At 33.0% G+C, this 21,541-nt stretch overlaps 1 protein-coding gene across 1 annotated transcript in view; it reads left to right on the top strand.

Annotated features, from left to right (window-relative positions):
• The window catches only part of RIMS1 (regulating synaptic membrane exocytosis 1), a 446,205-nt gene that overhangs the window by 287,395 nt on the left and 137,269 nt on the right, over nt 1-21,541 (top strand). Inside the window, 10 exon segments of the mRNA XM_040983625.1 lie at nt 2,664-2,731; nt 3,680-3,790; nt 5,654-5,753; nt 9,420-9,543; nt 13,096-13,142; nt 15,625-15,737; nt 18,543-18,673; nt 19,077-19,248; nt 19,346-19,499; nt 20,546-20,617. Coding sequence (XP_040839559.1) covers nt 2,664-2,731; nt 3,680-3,790; nt 5,654-5,753; nt 9,420-9,543; nt 13,096-13,142; nt 15,625-15,737; nt 18,543-18,673; nt 19,077-19,248; nt 19,346-19,499; nt 20,546-20,617 — 1,092 coding nt within the window.

Raw genomic sequence — 21,541 nt, forward strand, 5'->3', positions numbered from 1 at the left:
GTTCATGATTACAACTTCCTGCTCATGAACATCTTGTATAACAACAGGTGGTGATTCAAGAACTTAGGTACCAACCAGTATTACAGGAGACCCAGACAGAGTTCCCAGTCCTAGTCTTAGACATGGACCAGCCTCACCTGTTGGAGGCTTTTTGGAAGTGAGGCATTGGATGAGCAATCTGACTTTAACTCACAAAATTATAGTCTTTTAAGATTTATTAAATAGAGAAAAAAATTGCCTCCCATCTAGTGTTCTGTCTCCAGATGCCTGCAGCAGCTGGGACTGGGCCACACTAAATCCATCAGCCCAGAACTCCAACTTAGGTAGCGTGAGTTATCATCTCCTGCATTCCCAGGAGGCTGGGTCAGAAGCAGAGATGTCTGGTCTTAAGTTGGCACAGTGCTATAGAATGTGGACATTCTGAGCAGTACACCCTCCTGTGCATATTGTGTAGCCCCAAACTGAAATAAATGCTGATATTTTCTCATAATGTAACTTAAGGAATATTTTAATTGTATGGACCATGGTACTTACTGTAAACAAACAGAAAAAAACAAAAATCCCTCAAAATAAATTTTGAAAACTAAATGGACTTTTATCCATAATACAGACATCCAATAAGTATATTTCATGAAAATGCTGGTTTGATAGTTTAGAATCCATATGATTAATTTCATCCCAATTCATGATTTAATTTCAAATGCCTTCTACATTCTTCTGTAGAGAACTAAAGAAAAGGGGATATTTTTGAAGTTCAGAAAATATCTCTAAGAATCATTCTGATTTTTTAATCTGTGAAATTTTCAGCTGATTTTTAAATAGTAAGTAGCACAGTTACAAGTTACTACAGAAATTGTAATGAATTACCGTGAGGTAATAATTTGAGTTCCATTTTACCATCATTATTTTTCTTTTAAACATACGAATACTTAAAGATTTTCTTATGGATAACCTTTCCTTTAGTAAAGCACGTTTCTATGCACTCCATTAGTCAAGTATAACTGTCACATAAAATTTTAAAGATATCTAATATAGAAGCTAGAGATATGTTTTTTTCATTTTTTTATGATACAATGAGGTATGGTTTTCTTAGTTTTAATGTAATCACAAAGAGTCATGTATTTAGAGAGCTTTTGTTTGGTTAAAATTGATTCTTATTGAAATCCATCATGATTGACAATAGATCATAAAATATAAAATTTTAAAACAGGGAGATGCATCTTTATATAATGTTATATACTCTAAACATGACATTGATGTTTGAAATACATTGACTCTAAACATGACATTGGTTTATGAAAGTCTCACATGTCATTTATGCATTGAAAGTGTTGTGTATGCTAATTTAGTTAAACTACTTCTTTTCAACACAGATATTAAATGTTCTAGTAAGAAAATTTTAAAATAATCCAGTTTTTGCAAATGTGGTTTCTAATATTAACTCCATGCAAAGGAGGTACTCCAATTTTCTACATGAAATATTTAAAAAACATGTATTTTGTAGCATATGTAACATTTGCATGTGATGTATCTGAAATGTAGAAGAGGATGAGAGACAAAGCCACTAAGAGATTGAAGTGTATGGATTTAATGTTTGGAAATTTTAAAGACTTCAATATTTACTATTTCATTTCCTTTGTAGTATCAATATTTACCATACCCGTCATTTCCTGTAAAATTCTCTGTTTATGACAATCACACATATTTCCCCCATTAGCAAAATGTCTCAATTTCAGCTGGCATGATTTAATTACTCTCCAATTATTTTTGGTTCATGGGTAGAAGGTATTTGTTTTATCAACTGATACTTAGAATATGAAAGGTCATTTATTCCCTTGATTTTGTTGCATGCTCTTCTCACATAGATTCACCCACTCTCTGTATTTTTTTCTTATCAGCATACTAAAAGTTTCTTGTCTTTGGATACTTTTTGGCATTGTATTTTAATTTAAAAGTAAAACTAAAGGCTGCATTTTCATATTTTCATACAAATGTAGGACTTGTCGTTTTAGTAAAAATGAATAGTTCGTCATTGGTGTATCCTCCTTTGCTAAATGTTATTATTGATATTTAGCTTACTTGTCACTATGTTCTGAAAACATGCAGGTCATGCTTTTTCAGTTTAAGAAGGAAAATGGGGACCAGAGAATAATTTTGAAAGATACATTAAAGGAAAGTAGAGGAACATAGTCTTAGCACTTTATGACAGAGCAGATTTCAATTTATGAAATAAAAACTGAAATAGTAAGAAAAGTTCCCAAAAAATCTCACACCCAGGTTCTCTCCTGCATTGTTGTCACCTTATATTAGTGTGATATTTTTGCAGTGTTTAATTTGATGAATGATATTTTAGCACCACTAGATGGCAGCTTGTAGCCTGGATAATCCTTTGAAAGTTGAAAGAGTGGATTAACCATTTTTTTTTGTACCTGTGTGTTTTTTAGCTAACTTATGAGAGAAAAGGTAGATCTTCCTTTGCACAAAGTGAATCTGTATCACATATTTATTCCAGTGATTTGGAATGCAAACTTTGCAATACAGAGTGTCTCATTCTAGGATATACACACTTCAAAATTATAATATTCGCAATCATTTATAGATTGATGAAGCATTGTTTTCTCTTTAATGCCTTTAAGCTTTTCATTCCTTTTTTAATTTTGTAGGTGACTTGGATTATTACTGGTTGGATCCTGCTACATGGCATAGCCGGGAAACATCCCCTATTAGTTCGGTAAGTTTTTATAGGAAGTGTTTAGAGTTCAAGGATCATGTGTACCATCATGTCATTTGTCACATATGTGATAGATAGTAATATTTTCTGTTCCAGTTTACATCTTTTTTAAAAAAGATTTATTTATTTTTATTGGAAAGGCAGATTTACAGAGAGTAGGAAAACAGAAGAAAGATCTTCCTTCCACAGTTTCACTCCCCAAATGGCTGCAATGGCCAAAGCTGAGCTAATCCAAAGCCGGGAGCCAGGGGCTTCTGCCAGGTTCTCCCATGCAGGGTTTCACGGCTTTGGTCCATCCTCTGCTGCTTTGCTAGGCCACAAGCAGGGAGCCAGATGGAAAGTGGAGCAGCCAGGACATGGACTGGAGCTGAAATGGAATGCCAATGTTTGCAAGCCAATTGAGTCATCACATGGGGCCCTCTCCAGTATACATCTTATGAGAATGAAGATTGATTTAATTTAGGGCAGTGCAGTTTTGGAGAAAACAATTATAGTTGAATACTGTAGCATAATTTAAGCAAATTATTAAATAATGATTATATGTATATGAGATTGAGAGTACAAGTGATAGGTTAAAGAATTTTAAAGTATTCAACTATTTTTTCATTTACTTGAAAAACAGAGATAGTTGGGCAGAGACCATCCTCAGTGGAATCACCAAATGTCCACACTGACTGGGGCTGGGTCAGGGCTGAGCCAGACATCTGGCTTGAATGTAAGAGGCTGTAACCCAGTCTTGGTGTCATCACCTCAGACACCCTGTCTGAACTGGAAACAAGAGCAAGGAATTGAACTAAGGTACTCTGTTATGAGAAGCTGCAGGTGTCAACTACTGTGCTTAGCATCAGTTCTTTGAGTATCTTTTAGCTGAAGAAACACATGCTGCAACTAATAATTATGTGTCTGAAAGAAAAAAAATATTTTTAAACTTTATTTGTACCTCAATAGCATCCTGTAACGTGGCAACCATCTAAAGAAGGGGACCGATTGATTGGACGTGTTATTCTTAACAAGAGAACAACCATGCCCAAAGAATCAGGTGCATTACTGGGTCTGAAAGTAAGTGTACTGACTTAGCATGTTTGTTTCTTTCTTTTTTTTAAGATTTATTTGTTGATTTGAAAAGCAGATTTACAAGGAGGCAGATTTACACAAATTCACAGAACTAGAATTGGGCCAAGCCAAACCAGGAGACAGGAGTTTCTCTTGGGTCTTCCACATGGCAGGCAGCATTACAAGCTCTTGAACTATCTTTCCCTGCTTTTGCAGGTGCACTTGCATGGATATGGATTGGTAATAGAGCAGCCACGACTGAAACCACTGCCAATATGGAATACTGGTGTTACTGGCAACAGGTTAAGCCATTACACCACTGTACAACATCAGCCCCAGTGTGTTTCTTGGAGAGTCATTGTGACTGTATTCAAGTGAACTTTCTGACCATTTTAAACGTCTCTTCTCCTGTAAAATTAAATTGCTCTAAGAAAAATATGTTATTAGTAAGTCAGCCTCCTGGCATTGGTATTTCAATCGAGATTGTTGTTCTTAAATCATTTTACTAAGAGAGCATAGACAGGGGCCAAGAAATTTCAATGAAACGGTGAAATTCAAGAGCCTTTCTGTGAATATCAAATTCAAGTGTGATTTTTACACTTCAATGATACTAATGGAAAGTTGTAAAGTTAGATAAGGTGGACCTTTATTGTATCTTAACTAGCAGAACAAAACATAATTTTTCCTCATCACAGTAGTATTTATGGAAATCTTTAAAAGAAAAGTAATTATTCTAAGATACTGTCTTTAAACAGATGTGAAAAGTGATTGTATATCTTACTTTTAAAAAACCACATAGGTACACATATGTATACATATACATAGAGTGATTTATCTTACATGTGTGTAGATATATGTGCATTAAGTTTAACTTGGTTTAATTTGCTTTATGACTTGAATCTTTAAAAATACTGCTTTACAGCTATTATCAAGAGAATACCTTACACTTAGATAATCATTTGACCTCTTTAAAATCATGGAACATTACACCCCCCCACCCCAAAAAATAGTTAAAGCACATGTTACTATGTTATTGTCAATATTAATTCCTCTTGGCATAAAAAAGTTTCAGTCATCTTCATTGATGAATTTAAGAATTGGTGGCTTAACCTCCACAGATGGTGATATTTTTCTCACTTTTGTTTATAATATTTGAAACCCTAGAAACTTAGTTTTGTTTTAGGTATATTTAATATTAGGAAGACTCAAACAAGTGGATGGAATTGTTAAATATTCAACAACATAACTCAGAATTAAAGAGCCAAATGTACACAGGTTTATGTTTCACATGAGGAGGTAATTTAGATGGTTACTTGGCAGAAGTACACTTTGGCTTTCAAACGTGGTTAAACTACATCTGCAAAGTGGCCTGTCCATAGCTTAGGTCCCTAATCTTTCTGGTCTTGGCCATAACATTCTACTACAGATAGGTAAATGGGAACATGATAGACAATAACAAGGGAGTAATTTATTTGTGTAGAAATAATCTAGACATGAATTTAAGTAATAAAGGAAAAAATAAACTGTTATAAATTATGCTAAACATTTGCTGTTTCAAATTAAGTATAAAGATGCCTGACAGCCATCTTTAGGTTTAAGTGTGTATGTTATTCACAGTATCCTTTTATTGGTAGTGTAGGAGAGCATTACCCAAATTCTGTTAAGATAAGCAGTCATCACAAACAAAGAAATGTTTTGTTTCCACCAATATACTTACTGACCTGTCCATTTTTAGTAAAAATGTATTTTATTACGGAAGTCCCTACACTCATTGTAAGTATATTATAAATGAATATGTGTTAGTACCTCAGCAAATAAACTTCTATTTCATCGTGAGTCTTGGGAACTTACACACTTGTAATTATGCAGGTTGTTGGAGGAAAAATGACTGACTTAGGACGCCTTGGTGCTTTCATCACCAAAGTAAAGAAGGGTAGCCTAGCAGATGTAGTTGGACATCTAAGAGCAGGTAAACTTTCTTCTTTAACGCTTAGTTCATTTATTATTTGTTAGTTGGTAATTTTCAGCTTGGGATTAACTATATATATATATATATATATATATATGCATATATATTTATATGGTATTAAATTAAGTCAACTAATTTAATGCATGAGTACAACTATTTTTCCTGATATGAATGTTGCAAAAATAGATACCACCTATCATAGCAATTGGAGCAAGTAGGAACAAAAATCTTTTAGTCATGTAAAAAGAAATAGGTGCAAAATGCTAAGAGTTTTCAGTTTTATAGGTGAATCTGTAGTATTGCTATGTAACTTAAAATCTAATAACTTCTTAGTTAAGTAAATGTTTTATCATTTAATTAGTTGACAACTTTAGCTAGAGTAATGACTTAAGTTATTCATAATGTCCTAAAAGCACTTTTACTGAAGTCATCTTTTTAGAAAACATAATCATAACCACATTTTTAGGCTAATTTTGCAATAAAATATTTGTCACTTTAAATGAGATGCATTTTAGTCATGTTGATGTGTTATTTCTCAGTACTTGAAAATTTATGTTCTGTAACTTGCAGACGACATAGTAAAATGATTTATGTATTCAAATACACTATACATTACATAATAACACATTTTAAAATCTAATTTGGTAGGTTGTTTACTTTTCACTTTAGTTAACACCATGTTAAAATATTTATTCCAAATGATTACTTTAGAGTTTAGTACAAGTCTTTTTTTTTTTAGAGTGTTTGTATGCAGTTTACCAATGAAAAGAGCTTCAAGTCAGCTAAGCTGTGGATTTGATTGCTAACCCATAACACAATGGGGATAAACCTCTCTAAGCTATATTTTCAAGTGTTAAACTTCATCTTGCATATCCAGTTTTAAGGTTTTGATTTTGTATTTTTGCTTTGATAGAATACTTAAGTTACTAAAATGGGGGTGTTTTTAGTAAAATACCTTCAATGAATAATTAAGTGTAAATATCTTTAATGAATAATTTAGCAATCTCATGAACTCTAAGCCTGAGAAACTTAATACTAAAACGTTAAAAGCCAATTTAAACAATGATAACTGAAGTGTAGAAAGTGCAGTTTTCACATTAAGAAATTGAAGTATTTAAAGAGTTAAATTTCATGTATACTGGATCATGCATGCTATTTGATTTGCCTTACAATTTAGGAAGTTTTTTTTTCTGCTTGATATAAACATCATTCACCTATAAAGCTACCATGTGATTTTAAGTCAGTATGATCTTTCTGCAACATTTATGATGTTACTTTTATGTTGTCGTAATTTTCCCCAGTCTTATCCCTCTTTAAGTCCGTGCTCTGCACTGCTACTTGATTTAACCATCTAAGATAAAATTGACATTGATAAATTCCTTTCTAATAAGTCGGTTTTTTGTATACTGGTAATCAGTTTTTCTGGTCATAACTTTCTAGCTGTATCACCCGATGCATCCAATTCTCTAACAATTGCAGTCTGTCTTGAATGTTCTGAAAGTTTTGCCTCCAAAATAGAGTTAACTGTCTACCTGGTTACCTTTTGGCTGTGCTTTTGAATTCCTTTCAAAACTCATCTTAAGTTACTTTTAAACTGTGGTTTCTGATAGGCCCCTGCCTGTGGCAGTAACTGATTACTAACTTCGTAGTACCACCTGCCTCCACTCGGATCCTCAGATAAAGATGATCTATTTTATTAAAGTTTTTTCCTTCTAGATTATTTCTGTGCCAGTATGTTTAAGGACCCAAGAAGGAAGTTCATTTTCATCTTTGTCTCCATCTCTGCTGAAACACATTTTATGTATATATATCATAAATATATATAAATATATATCAGCTTATAAAGATATGTATGGGTATATATGCATATGTAGTTTTAAAGAAAGCATAGATAAGTAAATGCTTGCATTCAGTGAATTTGATATTAAGCACTTTGTTTGCAGGTTCCTATCTATAAAAGAGAATTTTATTAAGTGCTTTTATAAAATTTAGCTCATTACTGGATGGTAAAAATAATTTCTGATTTCTGTTCATTTTTAAAACTATACCCACCATTTTAAAAATTCTGTAGAACATAATAGGATAGGAAACATCAGGGTAAGTATCACTTCACAGGCTTTTTCTGGTCTAAATAAATAAATAATATATATATATAGCACCATGATGTTAACTTACTTGTTTTAGTCAAAAACATTTGAAAATACTCCTAATAAGTCAATAATTATTTACTTGTTTTGTGGTAAAGTATATTGATTGCCTGCTTGAAAACTGTTCCAGGTAACTACTTAGAGCCAATCATTAGAAGTCTTTTGTGATAAACATAATGTTTCATGAAAACACAATGTATGTGATTTTTTACATATGTATTTGTAACTTTGAATATTACAAGTTAATTTTTTACTTATAATAGAACAATTACTTTAAAATAGCTATAATAATTTTTCCTACTTTTTAAATAAAAAGCCAAAAATTTAAAGAAAAAATATGCTTATGGCCTAACTTTAACACGTATAATGATGTTTAACAATTACTGTAGCACATTTTTACTTAGCTACTGAAACATTCTAGACACTGAGAACGACAAGAATATATGGGAACCTCAGAACATTAAGACACTTCCGTGTGTCTTTGAGTTGAGAGAAATTTCATCTCAGCCTTCTAGGTGTTGTATATCCAAAAATCCTTAGCAGAGAACCACTTGGAATCAAAACTTGTTTAACTATTAAGTCAATATTTTTGAAATAAATATTTTAACTGTTTTTGAAAATAAACAATTTTCCCTAAATGATCTATGGTAAAATTTCTAGTTAAAGTAGCAACCATACTTTGTTAATCCATATATTTTAACATATTATAAGGCTCTCATGATTAATCTTGAACTGTTGAACAAACTAATCTGTACTGTATGGATTTGTTATTATCTCAAAATATTTTCTACTTACACTTTAATCTTCACAGCATAAATTAAGTATAGAATGTCTGTGCTTTGAACATCTGGAAGTGGGTTAACTGTCATGCAAGTTTTACATCTGCTTGCTTTGTAACTTTGCCATAGCTACCTGTGTTACCCTATGGGTGCGATTTCAAATTCTTTCATGCATTTTTATTCTGTTGTGCATCTGGTTAAAAAAGAGAGAAAGAAAAGAAAAATAAGGCATTATTTGTAATTGAAAAAAAAAAGTTATGCTGACAATGTTAATTGCTGTTTTTACCAAAAATAAAACAGGATTTCTGTGCAGTTTACTAAGAATTTTTCCCATATAGAGCCGCCTACATTTATTGTATGAAGGGCATGCTGCTGATTCTTATTATTTTTTTAATATTTTCAGTTAGGCTGTGCTGATTCCATCCCATAGCATGAGATTATTTTTATATTCTTTCTGGTGTATCTCAAAAGATAAAGATAGTTTTGTATTGTACTATTTCCGGTGATTAGTAATATCTGGGGGAAGAAAAAGAGATAAACAAAGAAAAGAAAAAGGTATTTAGAAGAGACATTTAGCTTACATTATATGACAATCAAGTTGCTTTGGAAAGCAGAACTTACTTAAACTATTTGTATATGTTTTGTGTTTTTTTTTTTTTTTTGCTAAAAGAAAAGAAAAAACATAAGAAAAAGAAAAATAATATATAAGGTAAAAAAATACCCTTTTTTTTAAATTCAAGGGGATGAAGTTCTAGAATGGAATGGTAAACCCCTGCCGGGAGCTACAAATGAAGAAGTTTACAACATTATTTTAGAATCAAAATCAGAACCTCAAGTTGAAATTATTGTTTCAAGGCCTATTGGGTAAGGCTAAAAAAAACTTACTTCTTAAGTTTAGTAAATTACATGTATTAGCAAGGTTTTAAAAAGAAATTTATACATTCATATAGTACATGTTAACATGGATAATTTTTATCAATAATGGGCATATAGTTTAGATTTTAAAAAAAAATCTTAATTTTTAAAATTGAATACTGAGTTTTCTTCCGTACATTTTAGAAGCTCCACATTTAACAACTGTAATATGAAGAAGGATTGATACGTATTTTTCATACGTAGAAAGTAAAATATCTCATATTAATGGCAGAAATATTTGCTTTTACTAATACTTATTTAGTAAATAGTCTTTCCAGTGAGTCACAAGCAAATCTACTTGCAGTACTATAAATATTCATTTCATTTGTCTAGATGAACTTTTTATTATTCTATAAGAGTATTTTTTGTATCTTTATCCAGATAAGTCCCAAATTTATTTAAAATTAAATAAGTGGTAGCAAATATTTTTACATTTTAATTGGTTATAATACTGGGTATTATATTTTTAAAAACACATTTTCAGCATAATTTGACTATCTACAGCCAATAAGATGTTTTTTATGTCTATTTTGAGGATTCTCTAAATTATTAGTAATTTCTGGAAAACTCACAAAGCCCAGAAGAAAATATTGGTTTTACCAGGCTATAATTTCCAGAGGGCTTTTTCAGCCATCTCATTATAGTTAGCAAAGTATTTGAATGTGTTTTTGAAAATGATTAGTCTCTTATTCCCCAACCTTGTATAGAGCTATTAACAGAAGACATTTTTATGTTGAAAAAGTGTTGACTTTTTTTTTTGTTCTCATGAATCTGTCAATGCAAGACATAGAATACAGTATAATCATCCTAGTTCTCAAACAACTGAAAGTATATAACCCTATGTCAAAGAATAATAATAATATATAAAACTCTAAAATAAAAGGAAACTGCAACCAATTTTAAGTTGTGACTTAAGAGTAGAGTAAGACTTAAGAGAATTTGCTAAAGTGTTGAACATAGTTTTAAAAAGTAACGACACTATATGCTAGTTTCACATGCCATGTTATAGTGCTGAGGTAAATATAAGGCTGGAAAAGAGGTAAGTAAACTGGAAAATATATCAGAACTATTAAACACAAAATTTAAAATCAAGCACTGTGCACATTGCCAAATACTTTTCAAATATATTATGGATTACAAAATCAACTTTAATATTTTTAATTCATGATGATATAAAAACTGATCGTTAAAGTAGACTGGAATAATATTTTACTTTATATAAATTACTCAGTCATCTATATAGCCAGATTTTATGCTATCTATAATTTTGGAATTCAGGATGATGTGAATTACAGAAAGTATTATTTGAATTTAAAAAGCTGACATCAACTGTCAGGTTAACGTGTAATTGTAGAAATAATTCTGACTACATTTTAATAAGTATGCTTCACATAGTTCTTTTCAGTACCTATAATTGAGAATAGAAAACAAATGTTTGTTCTCGATTTGATGGCATAATGTGGTTCAAGAATCATTCTAAAAACAACTTATAAGCACATCATTCATCACAATCTGAGAAACCTCAACCACCTTGGAATATTGACCATTTTCTTGAACCTACTGAATATAGTATCTTCCTCTTTATGATTACACCTGTTACGGTAACTATTTACCAAATAACATGTAAGAAGTACTGAAAAAACAAACAGATGTCAGGTGGAAATTTAGGCCTAGAAAAGGTTGTTGAAGTAATTAATATTAAGTTTTTATTTAGATTAATCTTGAAATTTTTCAGCAAATTTTCCAAATTTCTTCTTTCAAAAATATATAAAAATAGATCCTATACCTGGCTTTAAGCTTCCAAATTTACAGTTTTAATAACTGACTTTAGAATTAACTTTCGAAGACATCCTATTCAGAAAATTGTGTATGCAGTTTTCACAACTTTTATTTACTTCAGTGAATTGAAAAGAAGACAACAGGGCCCAGCGCAGTGGCCTGGTGGCTAAAATCCTTGCCTTGAACACACCAGGATCCCATATGGGCACCGGTTCTAATCCCAGTGGTCCTGCATGTTATCCAGCTCCTTGCCTGTGGCCTGGGAAAAGCAGTCGAAGACGGCCCAAAGCCCTGGGACCCTGCACCCCCGTGTGAGACCTGGGGAAAGTTCCTGGCTCTTGGCTTTGGATCGGTGTAGCTCTGGCCAATGTGTTCACTTGGGGAGTGGATCAGCTAATGGAAGATCTTCCTCTCTGTCTCTCCTCCTCTTTATATGTCTGACTTTGCAATAAAAATTAATAATCCTTTTTTTTAAAAAGAAGAAGAAGACAGCAGAAGATAAATAGGATAAAGTAGTAGTTTTTTTTTGTTTTGTTTCTATTAACATAAATTATGTTAATAGAAAATTTTAATTGCACAGAATATATAATAGATTTTACTTGTAAAATAATTAACTTAAATTATATTGTCATTGGAGAATGTATAAAATGTTGGTGGTAAAAAAATTACCTCACACAAAAAAATGTGAAATAAAGGAAAGCAAATATAGAAGCTTTTCTGTTTCCATTTCTTGCCAAAGTGAAAAAAAAAATCAAAGTGCAGTTAGGTCACCAGGTATATGATTCAAAATCTTTAAGAAATAGATTAAAAGTTGTGTTAGCACTAGCTAACTCCAGTCTACTTTAATGTGTCACAATAATAATTGCGTATTTTTCACTTTATATTGCCACTAAAATATCTGGAAAGTGAGAAGTAAAGTAGTGCAGTGCAGCACAGGCAATTCCGCAAAGATGATCCAGGATTTCTAAGGTCGTAGTGAAAAATGGATTGAGCTGAGGTGGTATGAAATATTCATCAGAGTAATTTCTAAGTGTGACAGGAATGGGTGGTTCTCATAAGTCACTTTCTGACCACAAAGTGAATAGTCATATATTTAGCTAACCTCAATATAGAGAGCCTTGCATCTCTATAAAAGGTATATATGTGTATATGGATTACATATTCACATATATAAAAATATTTTGGCTTTTTTCTGTTGCAAGCTTGAACCACTTTTAATTTCCAAAGCAATTCATCCTTTTCTTTTTATTAACTGCCTACAGTCTCCACCCCATCACTCTATCATCAGGAGGTGTTTCCATCCCTTTCATTCAGTCAACTCTTTCAGATGTGTTTGTAAAACATATTACTGATGTGTAAAATGTGTGTCATTTTGATTTTTGAGAATCAAAGTAAGATATTACCTTTTTAACATTTTTTATTTCCAAAACCTGCTGTTTTGGTAGTAAAAATATTGTGGTAATTTTGGCCACAATATTAGATCAGTTGTCATGGTAAAGTGTTTTGCTATTAAATATATAAAAACTTATTTTTATTGCAGTTTCTTTTTTGTGGTGTTTGACATTCATGCACATTAGAAGTTGCCTAAATAGTAACTCTCCTCCATTTCTACATCTGTAAAGACCTAAAAGGATTTTTCACATTACTAAAATAAAATGGGCTGTGAGTGCCTCAGGGTGGGTGGTTAAGCTAATGGAATTTTCACCGTATCGTTTCTTTTAGTGACATTCCCCGGATTCCTGAGAGCTCCCATCCTCCACTGGAGTCCAGTGAGTATAAGATGTCTTTGTCGTTACAAAATGGATCACTTTAAATTGAAGAATGAAGAGTTACCATTTTCTGTAGTTACTTGCTAAATGATTAGTATTACCATTCTAAGGCTGTCTCCACCAAATAGACTTACAACCCTGATAATCATGGGAAACCCACAGAAATCCTAATTATTGGAGAGCTCTTTTTCTATCCATATTTGTGCCTATAAAGTTCTTTTCATTGGCAGTGCACTGCAATTCAACAGTTAATACCTTTGTAGAACCAAATTATTATACCAATAATAGCTGACTTTGCCATAAGTAAATATATATTGTGAATTGTCAGGATACACTTAAATACTAGAAACTGACTTATGACTATTTTTGAAGGACTATACTAATGTAATAATATACTGGAAATCAGTGGCAGGAAAAGGAGGTTTTTTGCGGGGGGGAGTAGAGGGAGAAGACATCCCTGGGCCTATGGAATTATACCAGTAAACAAACAAATAAACAAATAATCACAGCAATTGAACCGATATACAATGTGTCTGTTGTTTTGGCATGTCATGTTTTCATGGAACAATTAAAAACTAGTCTAAAATATCCTGTGGATTATTCATTTAGATTGATAAACAGATCAGTGTCCTTAGCGTTCTAGTGAAGGAGATAGGCACTGTAGCCAGTAGCACTGCTCAGCAGTGTCAGGTAGGGTGAATGGGCATGAGGCGGAATAGTTGGAGTATGCTCACTGAACCCCATAGGGGTCAAAGGACTGTGAGGCAAGAGGGTTGCAGAATTATCCACATGGGGATTAAACGCAGTCCAGTAAGTGAAGAGGCTATTGTATACAACACTAACAGACAGGTAACGAATTGTCCTTCATGATGTGGAAGTGACCAAAACATTGACTTTGCAGTGAATCAACATTAAATTACAGAGTAATGTCTCTAACTTGTTTGACTTCATATTATATACCTCAGTTCTAACCATTTTGCTACAAGTGAAAGATTTTCATTCTGTTTTAATGGCAGAATAATACTCCATCACACCATACGTGTTGTCCCAGCTAAACCCAGAATGCTGATTAGTGGAAGTTGAAAGGGTGGAAGGCATAATTTGGATCTTAAAAATAGGGAAAGTTGAGTGTGATTTTTTAATGTGACAATTGTACTAATATGAGTTTTGATAACAGGGAAATTAAGTGGGGGAGTTCCATGTGGTGTATATGGGAACTCATAGGATTACTTCATGATGTTTATTTTGTAAATTTAAAGCCGTAGTGGAATAAACTGTTAAAAAGTTTTCAAAACAATGTAGCCAAAAAACATTAAAAGCAATTAGCAAGGAAAAAAATATACATGAGTAGGTTAAATAAGGAACCAGAGACTAGGTTATCATATAAATGAGTAACACGTGTTCATATGTGCTAGAGGGGGGTCCAGAATTTGCTTTGAGTTTTCTGGTGACTAAAACAAGAGGGAGATGGGACTAATTACAGTAACTTGATATTGACACTATTAAAAATTTAACTGGTTGCTGTCTCATTGGAAATAGACAATGTTGGATGCAATAATGTTCCTATTCTGAGATCCTGGAAAATTTTATGTTAAAGATACCTGAATTAAAAAAAAAAAACATGGTGTCAGATAATCTCATAGCACTATTTTTTTGACCATGGACAATCTTTTTTGGAGGGCACAAGCTGATGGCATGTGACAAAATGATTAATTCATTTGTCAGTGTATTCAAAAACGTGTTTCACACCTTCAGACAATGCTTCGTCTGTGATATTTCTCAGTGAAGTCTTTCCTGAGTTTTGAATGGCTTTGAGTTACCCTCGTTAGACTGATCACCTTGTATAGAAGTGCAACTCTGCTGTGTGTGTCAGGGCATGTTGGTGAAGGCATCCTCCTGCAGTGGCTCAGAGGAAAGTTTTCCTCCTCGCAACAAGTTGAGGCAAGTTGCTCGAGAAGTTCTAGACTCAACACTCTCAGAAATTAAAGAGACTCTTTTGTAAAATGAGAACTATAACAGAGGTGATAAATTTGGTTGTAGGCAGTGACGAAATGTAGGCTTAGATGCTGCTCATAAATTATATTCTATATTCATTCATTTTAATTGCTCCCTAAGAACAGTGTGAAAGTGATCTGTGGATTAAGATGATTGACATGTCAGGCTCCACCTTCCTTTTCTCTAAAAATTAGATCTTGTATGGCTGTGCATGAACTTGTGCAGTTATGGTGCCCTCCAGAAATGGGGGCTCACACATTCAAATCGAAACAGGTGGAAACATTGTGCATTACCACTTTGAATATGCTTAATAGTGCATTGCCAAAGAAAATAAAATAATGACCGTAGTAATTCCTTCAAAACTAGATTCTATTCTCAATGGTGTAAATTATGTTTACCTATAAATATTAGATAAATTTGACATTTCATAGAAAACAATGTGTTCCCCTCTTGAGAAATACTACTACTTAATATTTTACCATTGTAGGTTCCAGTTCCTTTGAATCTCAGAAGATGGAGAGGCCTTCCATTTCTGTTATTTCTCCAACAAGTCCCGGAGCTCTAAAAGATGCCCCACAAGTCTTACCAGGGCAACTTTCTGTATGTATTTTTTATACTTGTTAGAGATCACTACTGTATGCTAGATGTCTGAGTCTGCCTTTGATAATGTCTAGCTTTCCTTGAAAACAAATGTATGTCATTTGACACCATAGTCACCTTCATCAATTATTTTCATGCATTTTTGCAGTATTTCTTTAATCTTACTTATTCTGGAAAACTTATTGAGTGCCCACAAAGTTCTGAACAATGATTGGTAAGTGGCAACATAAGTAGATCAACTATCCATCCTCTGTGTTAGGCTGTCTAAATGTTTCTAAGACATGTAGCCAATTATTTGTAGTAGTCTAAGAAGGGCATGTTCCATTTAATGTAAAAATGGCCTAAATCTGGAGCCTGAGAAGCTAAATTTGGAGAATTTTTTTTAATTTAAAAAAAAGTTGATAGATTTATTTGTTGCCACTGTTAGCACCCTGATGAAGCTCATGCTTTTCTTACTATCAACTTATTTTGTGGCCCAGATATAAGCGAAGAAAAATAACCACCATTAAATTTGATTATTATGAAGAACGACATGTATGTGGATTAAGACAGAAATAGACACTTGTGTTAGTAAAATCTTATTTTGTATTAGTCTACAAATACATAATCTGGTAAACCATGGGCTTCTGTAGTTTATTTCATGAGTCAGAGGGTAAATTCAAAAGCTTTCTTGGTTGTAACTCCTGTCTGTGTATATCCCTTGTGATTATTTTTTTTTCTGAGTTTCTGTCTGCTCTTTCAAGGTGTCATATTCTCTCTCTCTCTCTCTCTCTCTCTCTCTCTCTCTCTCTCTCTCTCTCTCTTAATTTCTCCTACTTTTCACCTAGATTTTCCGAGGTGTTGAAAATCCCACATCTCTGTTATTAATTTAGAACATGAGAGATAGAGTCATATGGTTCCATTTTGACATTATTAAAATTCCTCTTACCTGGGAACCAAATCCATGTTCAGTAGTGAGTGCTGGGGGTGACCATTTGGCCTTTGGATGAGGACAGTGGTTGGTGTGCTTTCATCCCACATCAGAGTGGCTGGACTTGCTTTCCACTGCAGCTGTGGCTCGCTTCCTGCTTGCAGATCTGGGAAGGTCACGGGAATTGGTTAAGGAATTGAAGTTCTTTTATCCACGCTGGACTGATGATCAGATTCCATGACCAGATCCTGACGTCTTGGCTTCAGTCCCAGGCATCATAGGAATTTGAGGAGCAAAACTGGAGGGAGTAGACTGTGACATGCACAAGTTTTCCCTCTCTTCCCCGTCCCTGTGCCTCTCAAGTAAATAAGTACTAAATTTCAAGTAACTCAAATATATTCCAACATGTATCCATTAACAGTGCATTTTTGTATTTCTTATCAACCATAAAATTAAAATTAATTTCCAATTCAAGGGGCAAAAATTAAAGCTCACATTTGTTAGTTTTCTGTTATTTATCATTATCAGCACAAGTGTTATACTGACTGCTAACGTTTTGATTCTAGGAGGTTGATAATATTTCAGTGTGCTGTTCCTCTCTCTCTTTCTCTCTCCCTTGAAATTAGCTACAATGAACATTTCAAGGATTATCCTTTGTTATCATTTGTGCTTGGCATCATTTTTCATTGTTTTACAAAAATTGACCAAAATGTAGTAGCTATTTTTTATGGAATACAGGTGCAGTGTTTTAATAAATCTATATGGCTTAGATTGGTTAATCAGGCAGTTAGCATTCAATTTCTTTTCTTTATATGGAACCAACCAGTTCTTCTAGTATACAGTATATAATGCTTTTATTAATAGTTCCTTATACAATATGTAATATCTTTGTGAATAATACCACACTTTGATATATAATGCCAGAACCCATTAATCCTATCTAACCATGTTTTGGTGCCTGTGACCCAACATCTTCCCCTCTACCTCTCTTTCACATTTCCAGTAATCATTGTTATAAATTGATGTTAACATCTTTATACTTTAAGATAATGTATTGATCTATCTGTCTGAAGATTATTTCATCTGAACTGGTTCAGTCCATTTCCATCCATTTTGCTGCAATCATCAGGATTTTATTCCTTTTTTAATGGTTAAATATTAATCCATATTATTGTACCATGTATTTATACTTATTTCATTTTTTTCTCTCAAAAAACTACAAATCGGTCTGCAATATACATCTAACCAAGCTGTCCCACTCCTGGGGACGTACCTATAGAAAATTAAATCAGCATCTCTTCAAACAGGTTGGAAGTTACCATGTATGTCTTAAACCCACTTTTTCTCTTTGACCTCATCACTTGAAAGTTAACATGTAACAGCTTAATTTTCAAAATGTGCTGAGAATAATACCAGTAAACACATAATAGTGCCTGGGTTTCAAACGCTGTGTTGCCTCTTCTCTTCCCACCCACTATGTATGTTGTTCTTACAATTAAAATTCTTCTATCCCAACTACCTATGGCATTTATAAAATTATAAAAGAGGCACTGTATAATCTTAAAGATGCTTAGAATCAACAAACATTTAGATTTAACAATAAAAAGCTAAAAAAATTTAAATGCTTCCATCTTCCATTCTTTTTTTAAAAACAAAGTGACAATTTTTTTTTTTTTCAGAAGATATTGTACTACAGTCTTATCAGTTAGGTTACATTAAAATGTTTAAAGAGAAAAAGTGGTTGTGGTTTTAAAGTGATATCCCTTTCAGAAATCCTATCTAGAGTTCCATATTATTATATTCCAAAATTTCTTCTATTATAATTAAAATATTATTTATGCAAAATCTCAACATGTCACAATTTTCACAAGTCATCATTTCTTCATTACTTTTAGGTGAAGCTATGGTATGATAAAGTGGGGCACCAACTGATTGTAAATGTCTTGCAAGCAACAGATCTACCCCCTAGAGTCGATGGGCGTCCCCGGAATCCCTATGTAAAAATGTATTTTCTTCCAGATAGAAGGTAGCGAATCATTTTATAGAAATATATGAAACTCTGTAGCAGTAGATTAAGTTCCATTTCTGGGGCACATTTATAAATATAAGTAGTATTTAAATTATCTCTAAGAAATTTCTCAACTCTTGTTTTTAAAAATAGTCTATTTTTAAAAAAAAACTGTTTATTAGCTTTCCTATCCATACTAGCCTTTGATACAGGCACATCAACTAGGATACTTTCATGTGTGAGTGCCTATAACCATAGCTGCTTTTTGCACTGTAAGGAATTGGAATAGTAACAAAATCTGTGTACTTTTAAACTTATTAATTAAAAAATAGTGAAAGTAGCAGAGACATTAGTGCATGTAGCTACAGATGGCAGCATATACTTATGTTTGCTTTTTCATTTATAAAACCTTTCATTTCAGTGATAAAAGCAAAAGGAGGACCAAGACGGTGAAGAAAGTGCTAGAACCGAAATGGAATCAGACCTTTGTGTATTCACATGTGCATCGTAGGGATTTTAGAGAACGAATGCTAGAAATCACTGTGTGGGATCAACCCAGAGTGCAAGAAGAGGAAAGCGAGTTCCTTGGAGAGGTGATGTAGATTGCAAAGATTCCAGTCACACACTTGATGAAGCCTTTCAAGTCTGCAAATACAAGGGCTTGATTTAATTTAAAAACTCTCCTTTCAGATCCTTATAGAGTTAGAAACAGCACTTTTAGATGATGAACCACACTGGTATAAACTTCAGACCCATGATGAATCCTCACTACCTCTGCCTCAGCCATCACCTTTCATGCCAAGGCGACACGTTCATGGAGAAAGCTCTAGCAAGAAGCTACAAAGTAGGTGAAGGTCTTCTTTGCTAACATATGTAATTCTGTTGTAATGATAGAATTAGAGATTGACAAGGAGGCGTTTTTCTGCTGTTTTATTAGAGATTAAAATATTAGAAAACTTTGCATCTGTATAAAAGAACTCAATAGGATTATTTTATACATGTTCGAAATGAAATTAAGTGCAGGTATGTGTGAGAGAATGTGAGTGTGAGTGTATGTGTGTGTGTAAAATTTGGACAGCTCAGAAGCACTGTATCATAATTCTTGAACAAGATCTTCAAAGTTGTTGATTGTGAATAAATTCTGTGTTCACTCTTGTGAACTTGTAATGACCACATAATTCATGATTGTTTTTAGCATTATTAATCATATGAACTATGTGTTTAAGACATTGCAAATATGTTTATTTTTTATTAGATGGGAATTCAGAAAACTCTTTTAGTACCTTCAATAATATTTTGAGTGGCAACCAAATTTCTGATTCAAAAAGTACAACTTACAACCTTCATTTTGGTTATGTGGAACCAAATAATCTTTCATATAAAATTTAATATTTCATGGTGATGTTTCGCTTGTCAAGCATTTTCTCAAAATTCATGTTGAATGCAATAAATGAATCATTTTAGAAGCTAATATTTTATAAAGTCCTCGGTGTTCTTTGACTCATGGGAACTTTCTATTATGCTCCAACCAAGAAAGGCCTCCTTAAACCTTTCCACACAGCCCAACCCTTCATGTACTGCGGAAAGACACTTAATTTTCTGAAAACCTAATATGCACCTTGTTATGGACCTTTCACATGATGTTTAACGTAAAGAATAAAAACACCAGACCCGTGTTCTTGAGTATGTGTGCTCTTTCTTTGCAATCGAGGGAATTCTCAGAAATTGACCTTTTCTTTTAAAATCAGTTTAGTATTGACTTCGTGTTATTCTTTAAACACATTGAGTAATAAATAATACAGCTAGCCTTTTCAAAACCTTTGACCATGTCCTTTACACTTCATAAACCAACCCGACACAGAAGTATCTGTTTGCCTTACTGTTGTACAGGATCTCAGCGAATCAGTGATAGTGACATCTCAGATTATGAGATTGATGATGGTATTGGAGTAGTTCCTCCAGGTGCGTGGGCGAGGAGCATGGCTCTGCTTTACTGTGCTTCTTTGCTTGTTGTCACTGCCAGCTTGGAGACTTCTTCAGGACGCTGGACTAGAGACTTATAGCCCATAGAAATCAGTATTTCATTATTCCATGGTGACTTGTGTACCAAATTGTTAAGGAAGTTTAAAAAGGGAATGGTTATCTGAAAATCAACATCCCTACTCATTTAATTTAGTCCAGATCTTCCTCCTTAAAAGCCTATTAGCTAGGTACGATAAATCATTTCACAGTGCTCTGAGCATAAGTGAAAATATGAATTTCATTTTAAAGAATATGGTTAATTCATTACATAAAAATTGACTCTTCTGTTTTTTTACTGTATTTTTCTGATGTTTACTTCCTCCATTTCTGAAAATGTGTAGCCTTCCATGGAATATTCTGAGAAAGGTGCATGGCAGGGTTTAAAATTGCATGTGGCATGGCTATAAGTTTTTATGCTTTTGTGATGTGTTCACGACTGACTACCTAGAATGTCTGTATGTCTTTCAAAATGAAAATGCTTTAGAAAGATTTGATCTTAATTTGAAGTCTGCAACTTTTTTTGACCTTGTATTAACTAGTGAAAATTTCTGTGATGCTGTATAGTTCAAATATATACTACTCATTTGACTTTAGTCAGGAAAGTACATAAAATTGCTTGGTGAAGTTTAACTTTTTGGGCACTAATTCTACAACACTTCCCTGATTTTCTAATAAAAGAGAAGTAAATATTCACATCCTAAGAAATTATTTTTAAATATGGGATATATAAATATGAATTCTTGAGGGCAATTCTCTGGGACAGTTTTCAAACATGTTTCTTTAAGTTTTACCTAATTTATAAGATAATAATACACTTATTTTGTGGGCAGTGATTCCATACTCATGATAAGTTTATAATTATTG

Source organism: Ochotona curzoniae, unplaced genomic scaffold (assembly GCF_017591425.1).
Source record: "Ochotona curzoniae isolate NIBS_2020 unplaced genomic scaffold, NIBS_Ocur_1.0 contig_3819, whole genome shotgun sequence".
In the NCBI taxonomy this organism is placed as follows: domain Eukaryota; kingdom Metazoa; phylum Chordata; class Mammalia; order Lagomorpha; family Ochotonidae; genus Ochotona; species Ochotona curzoniae.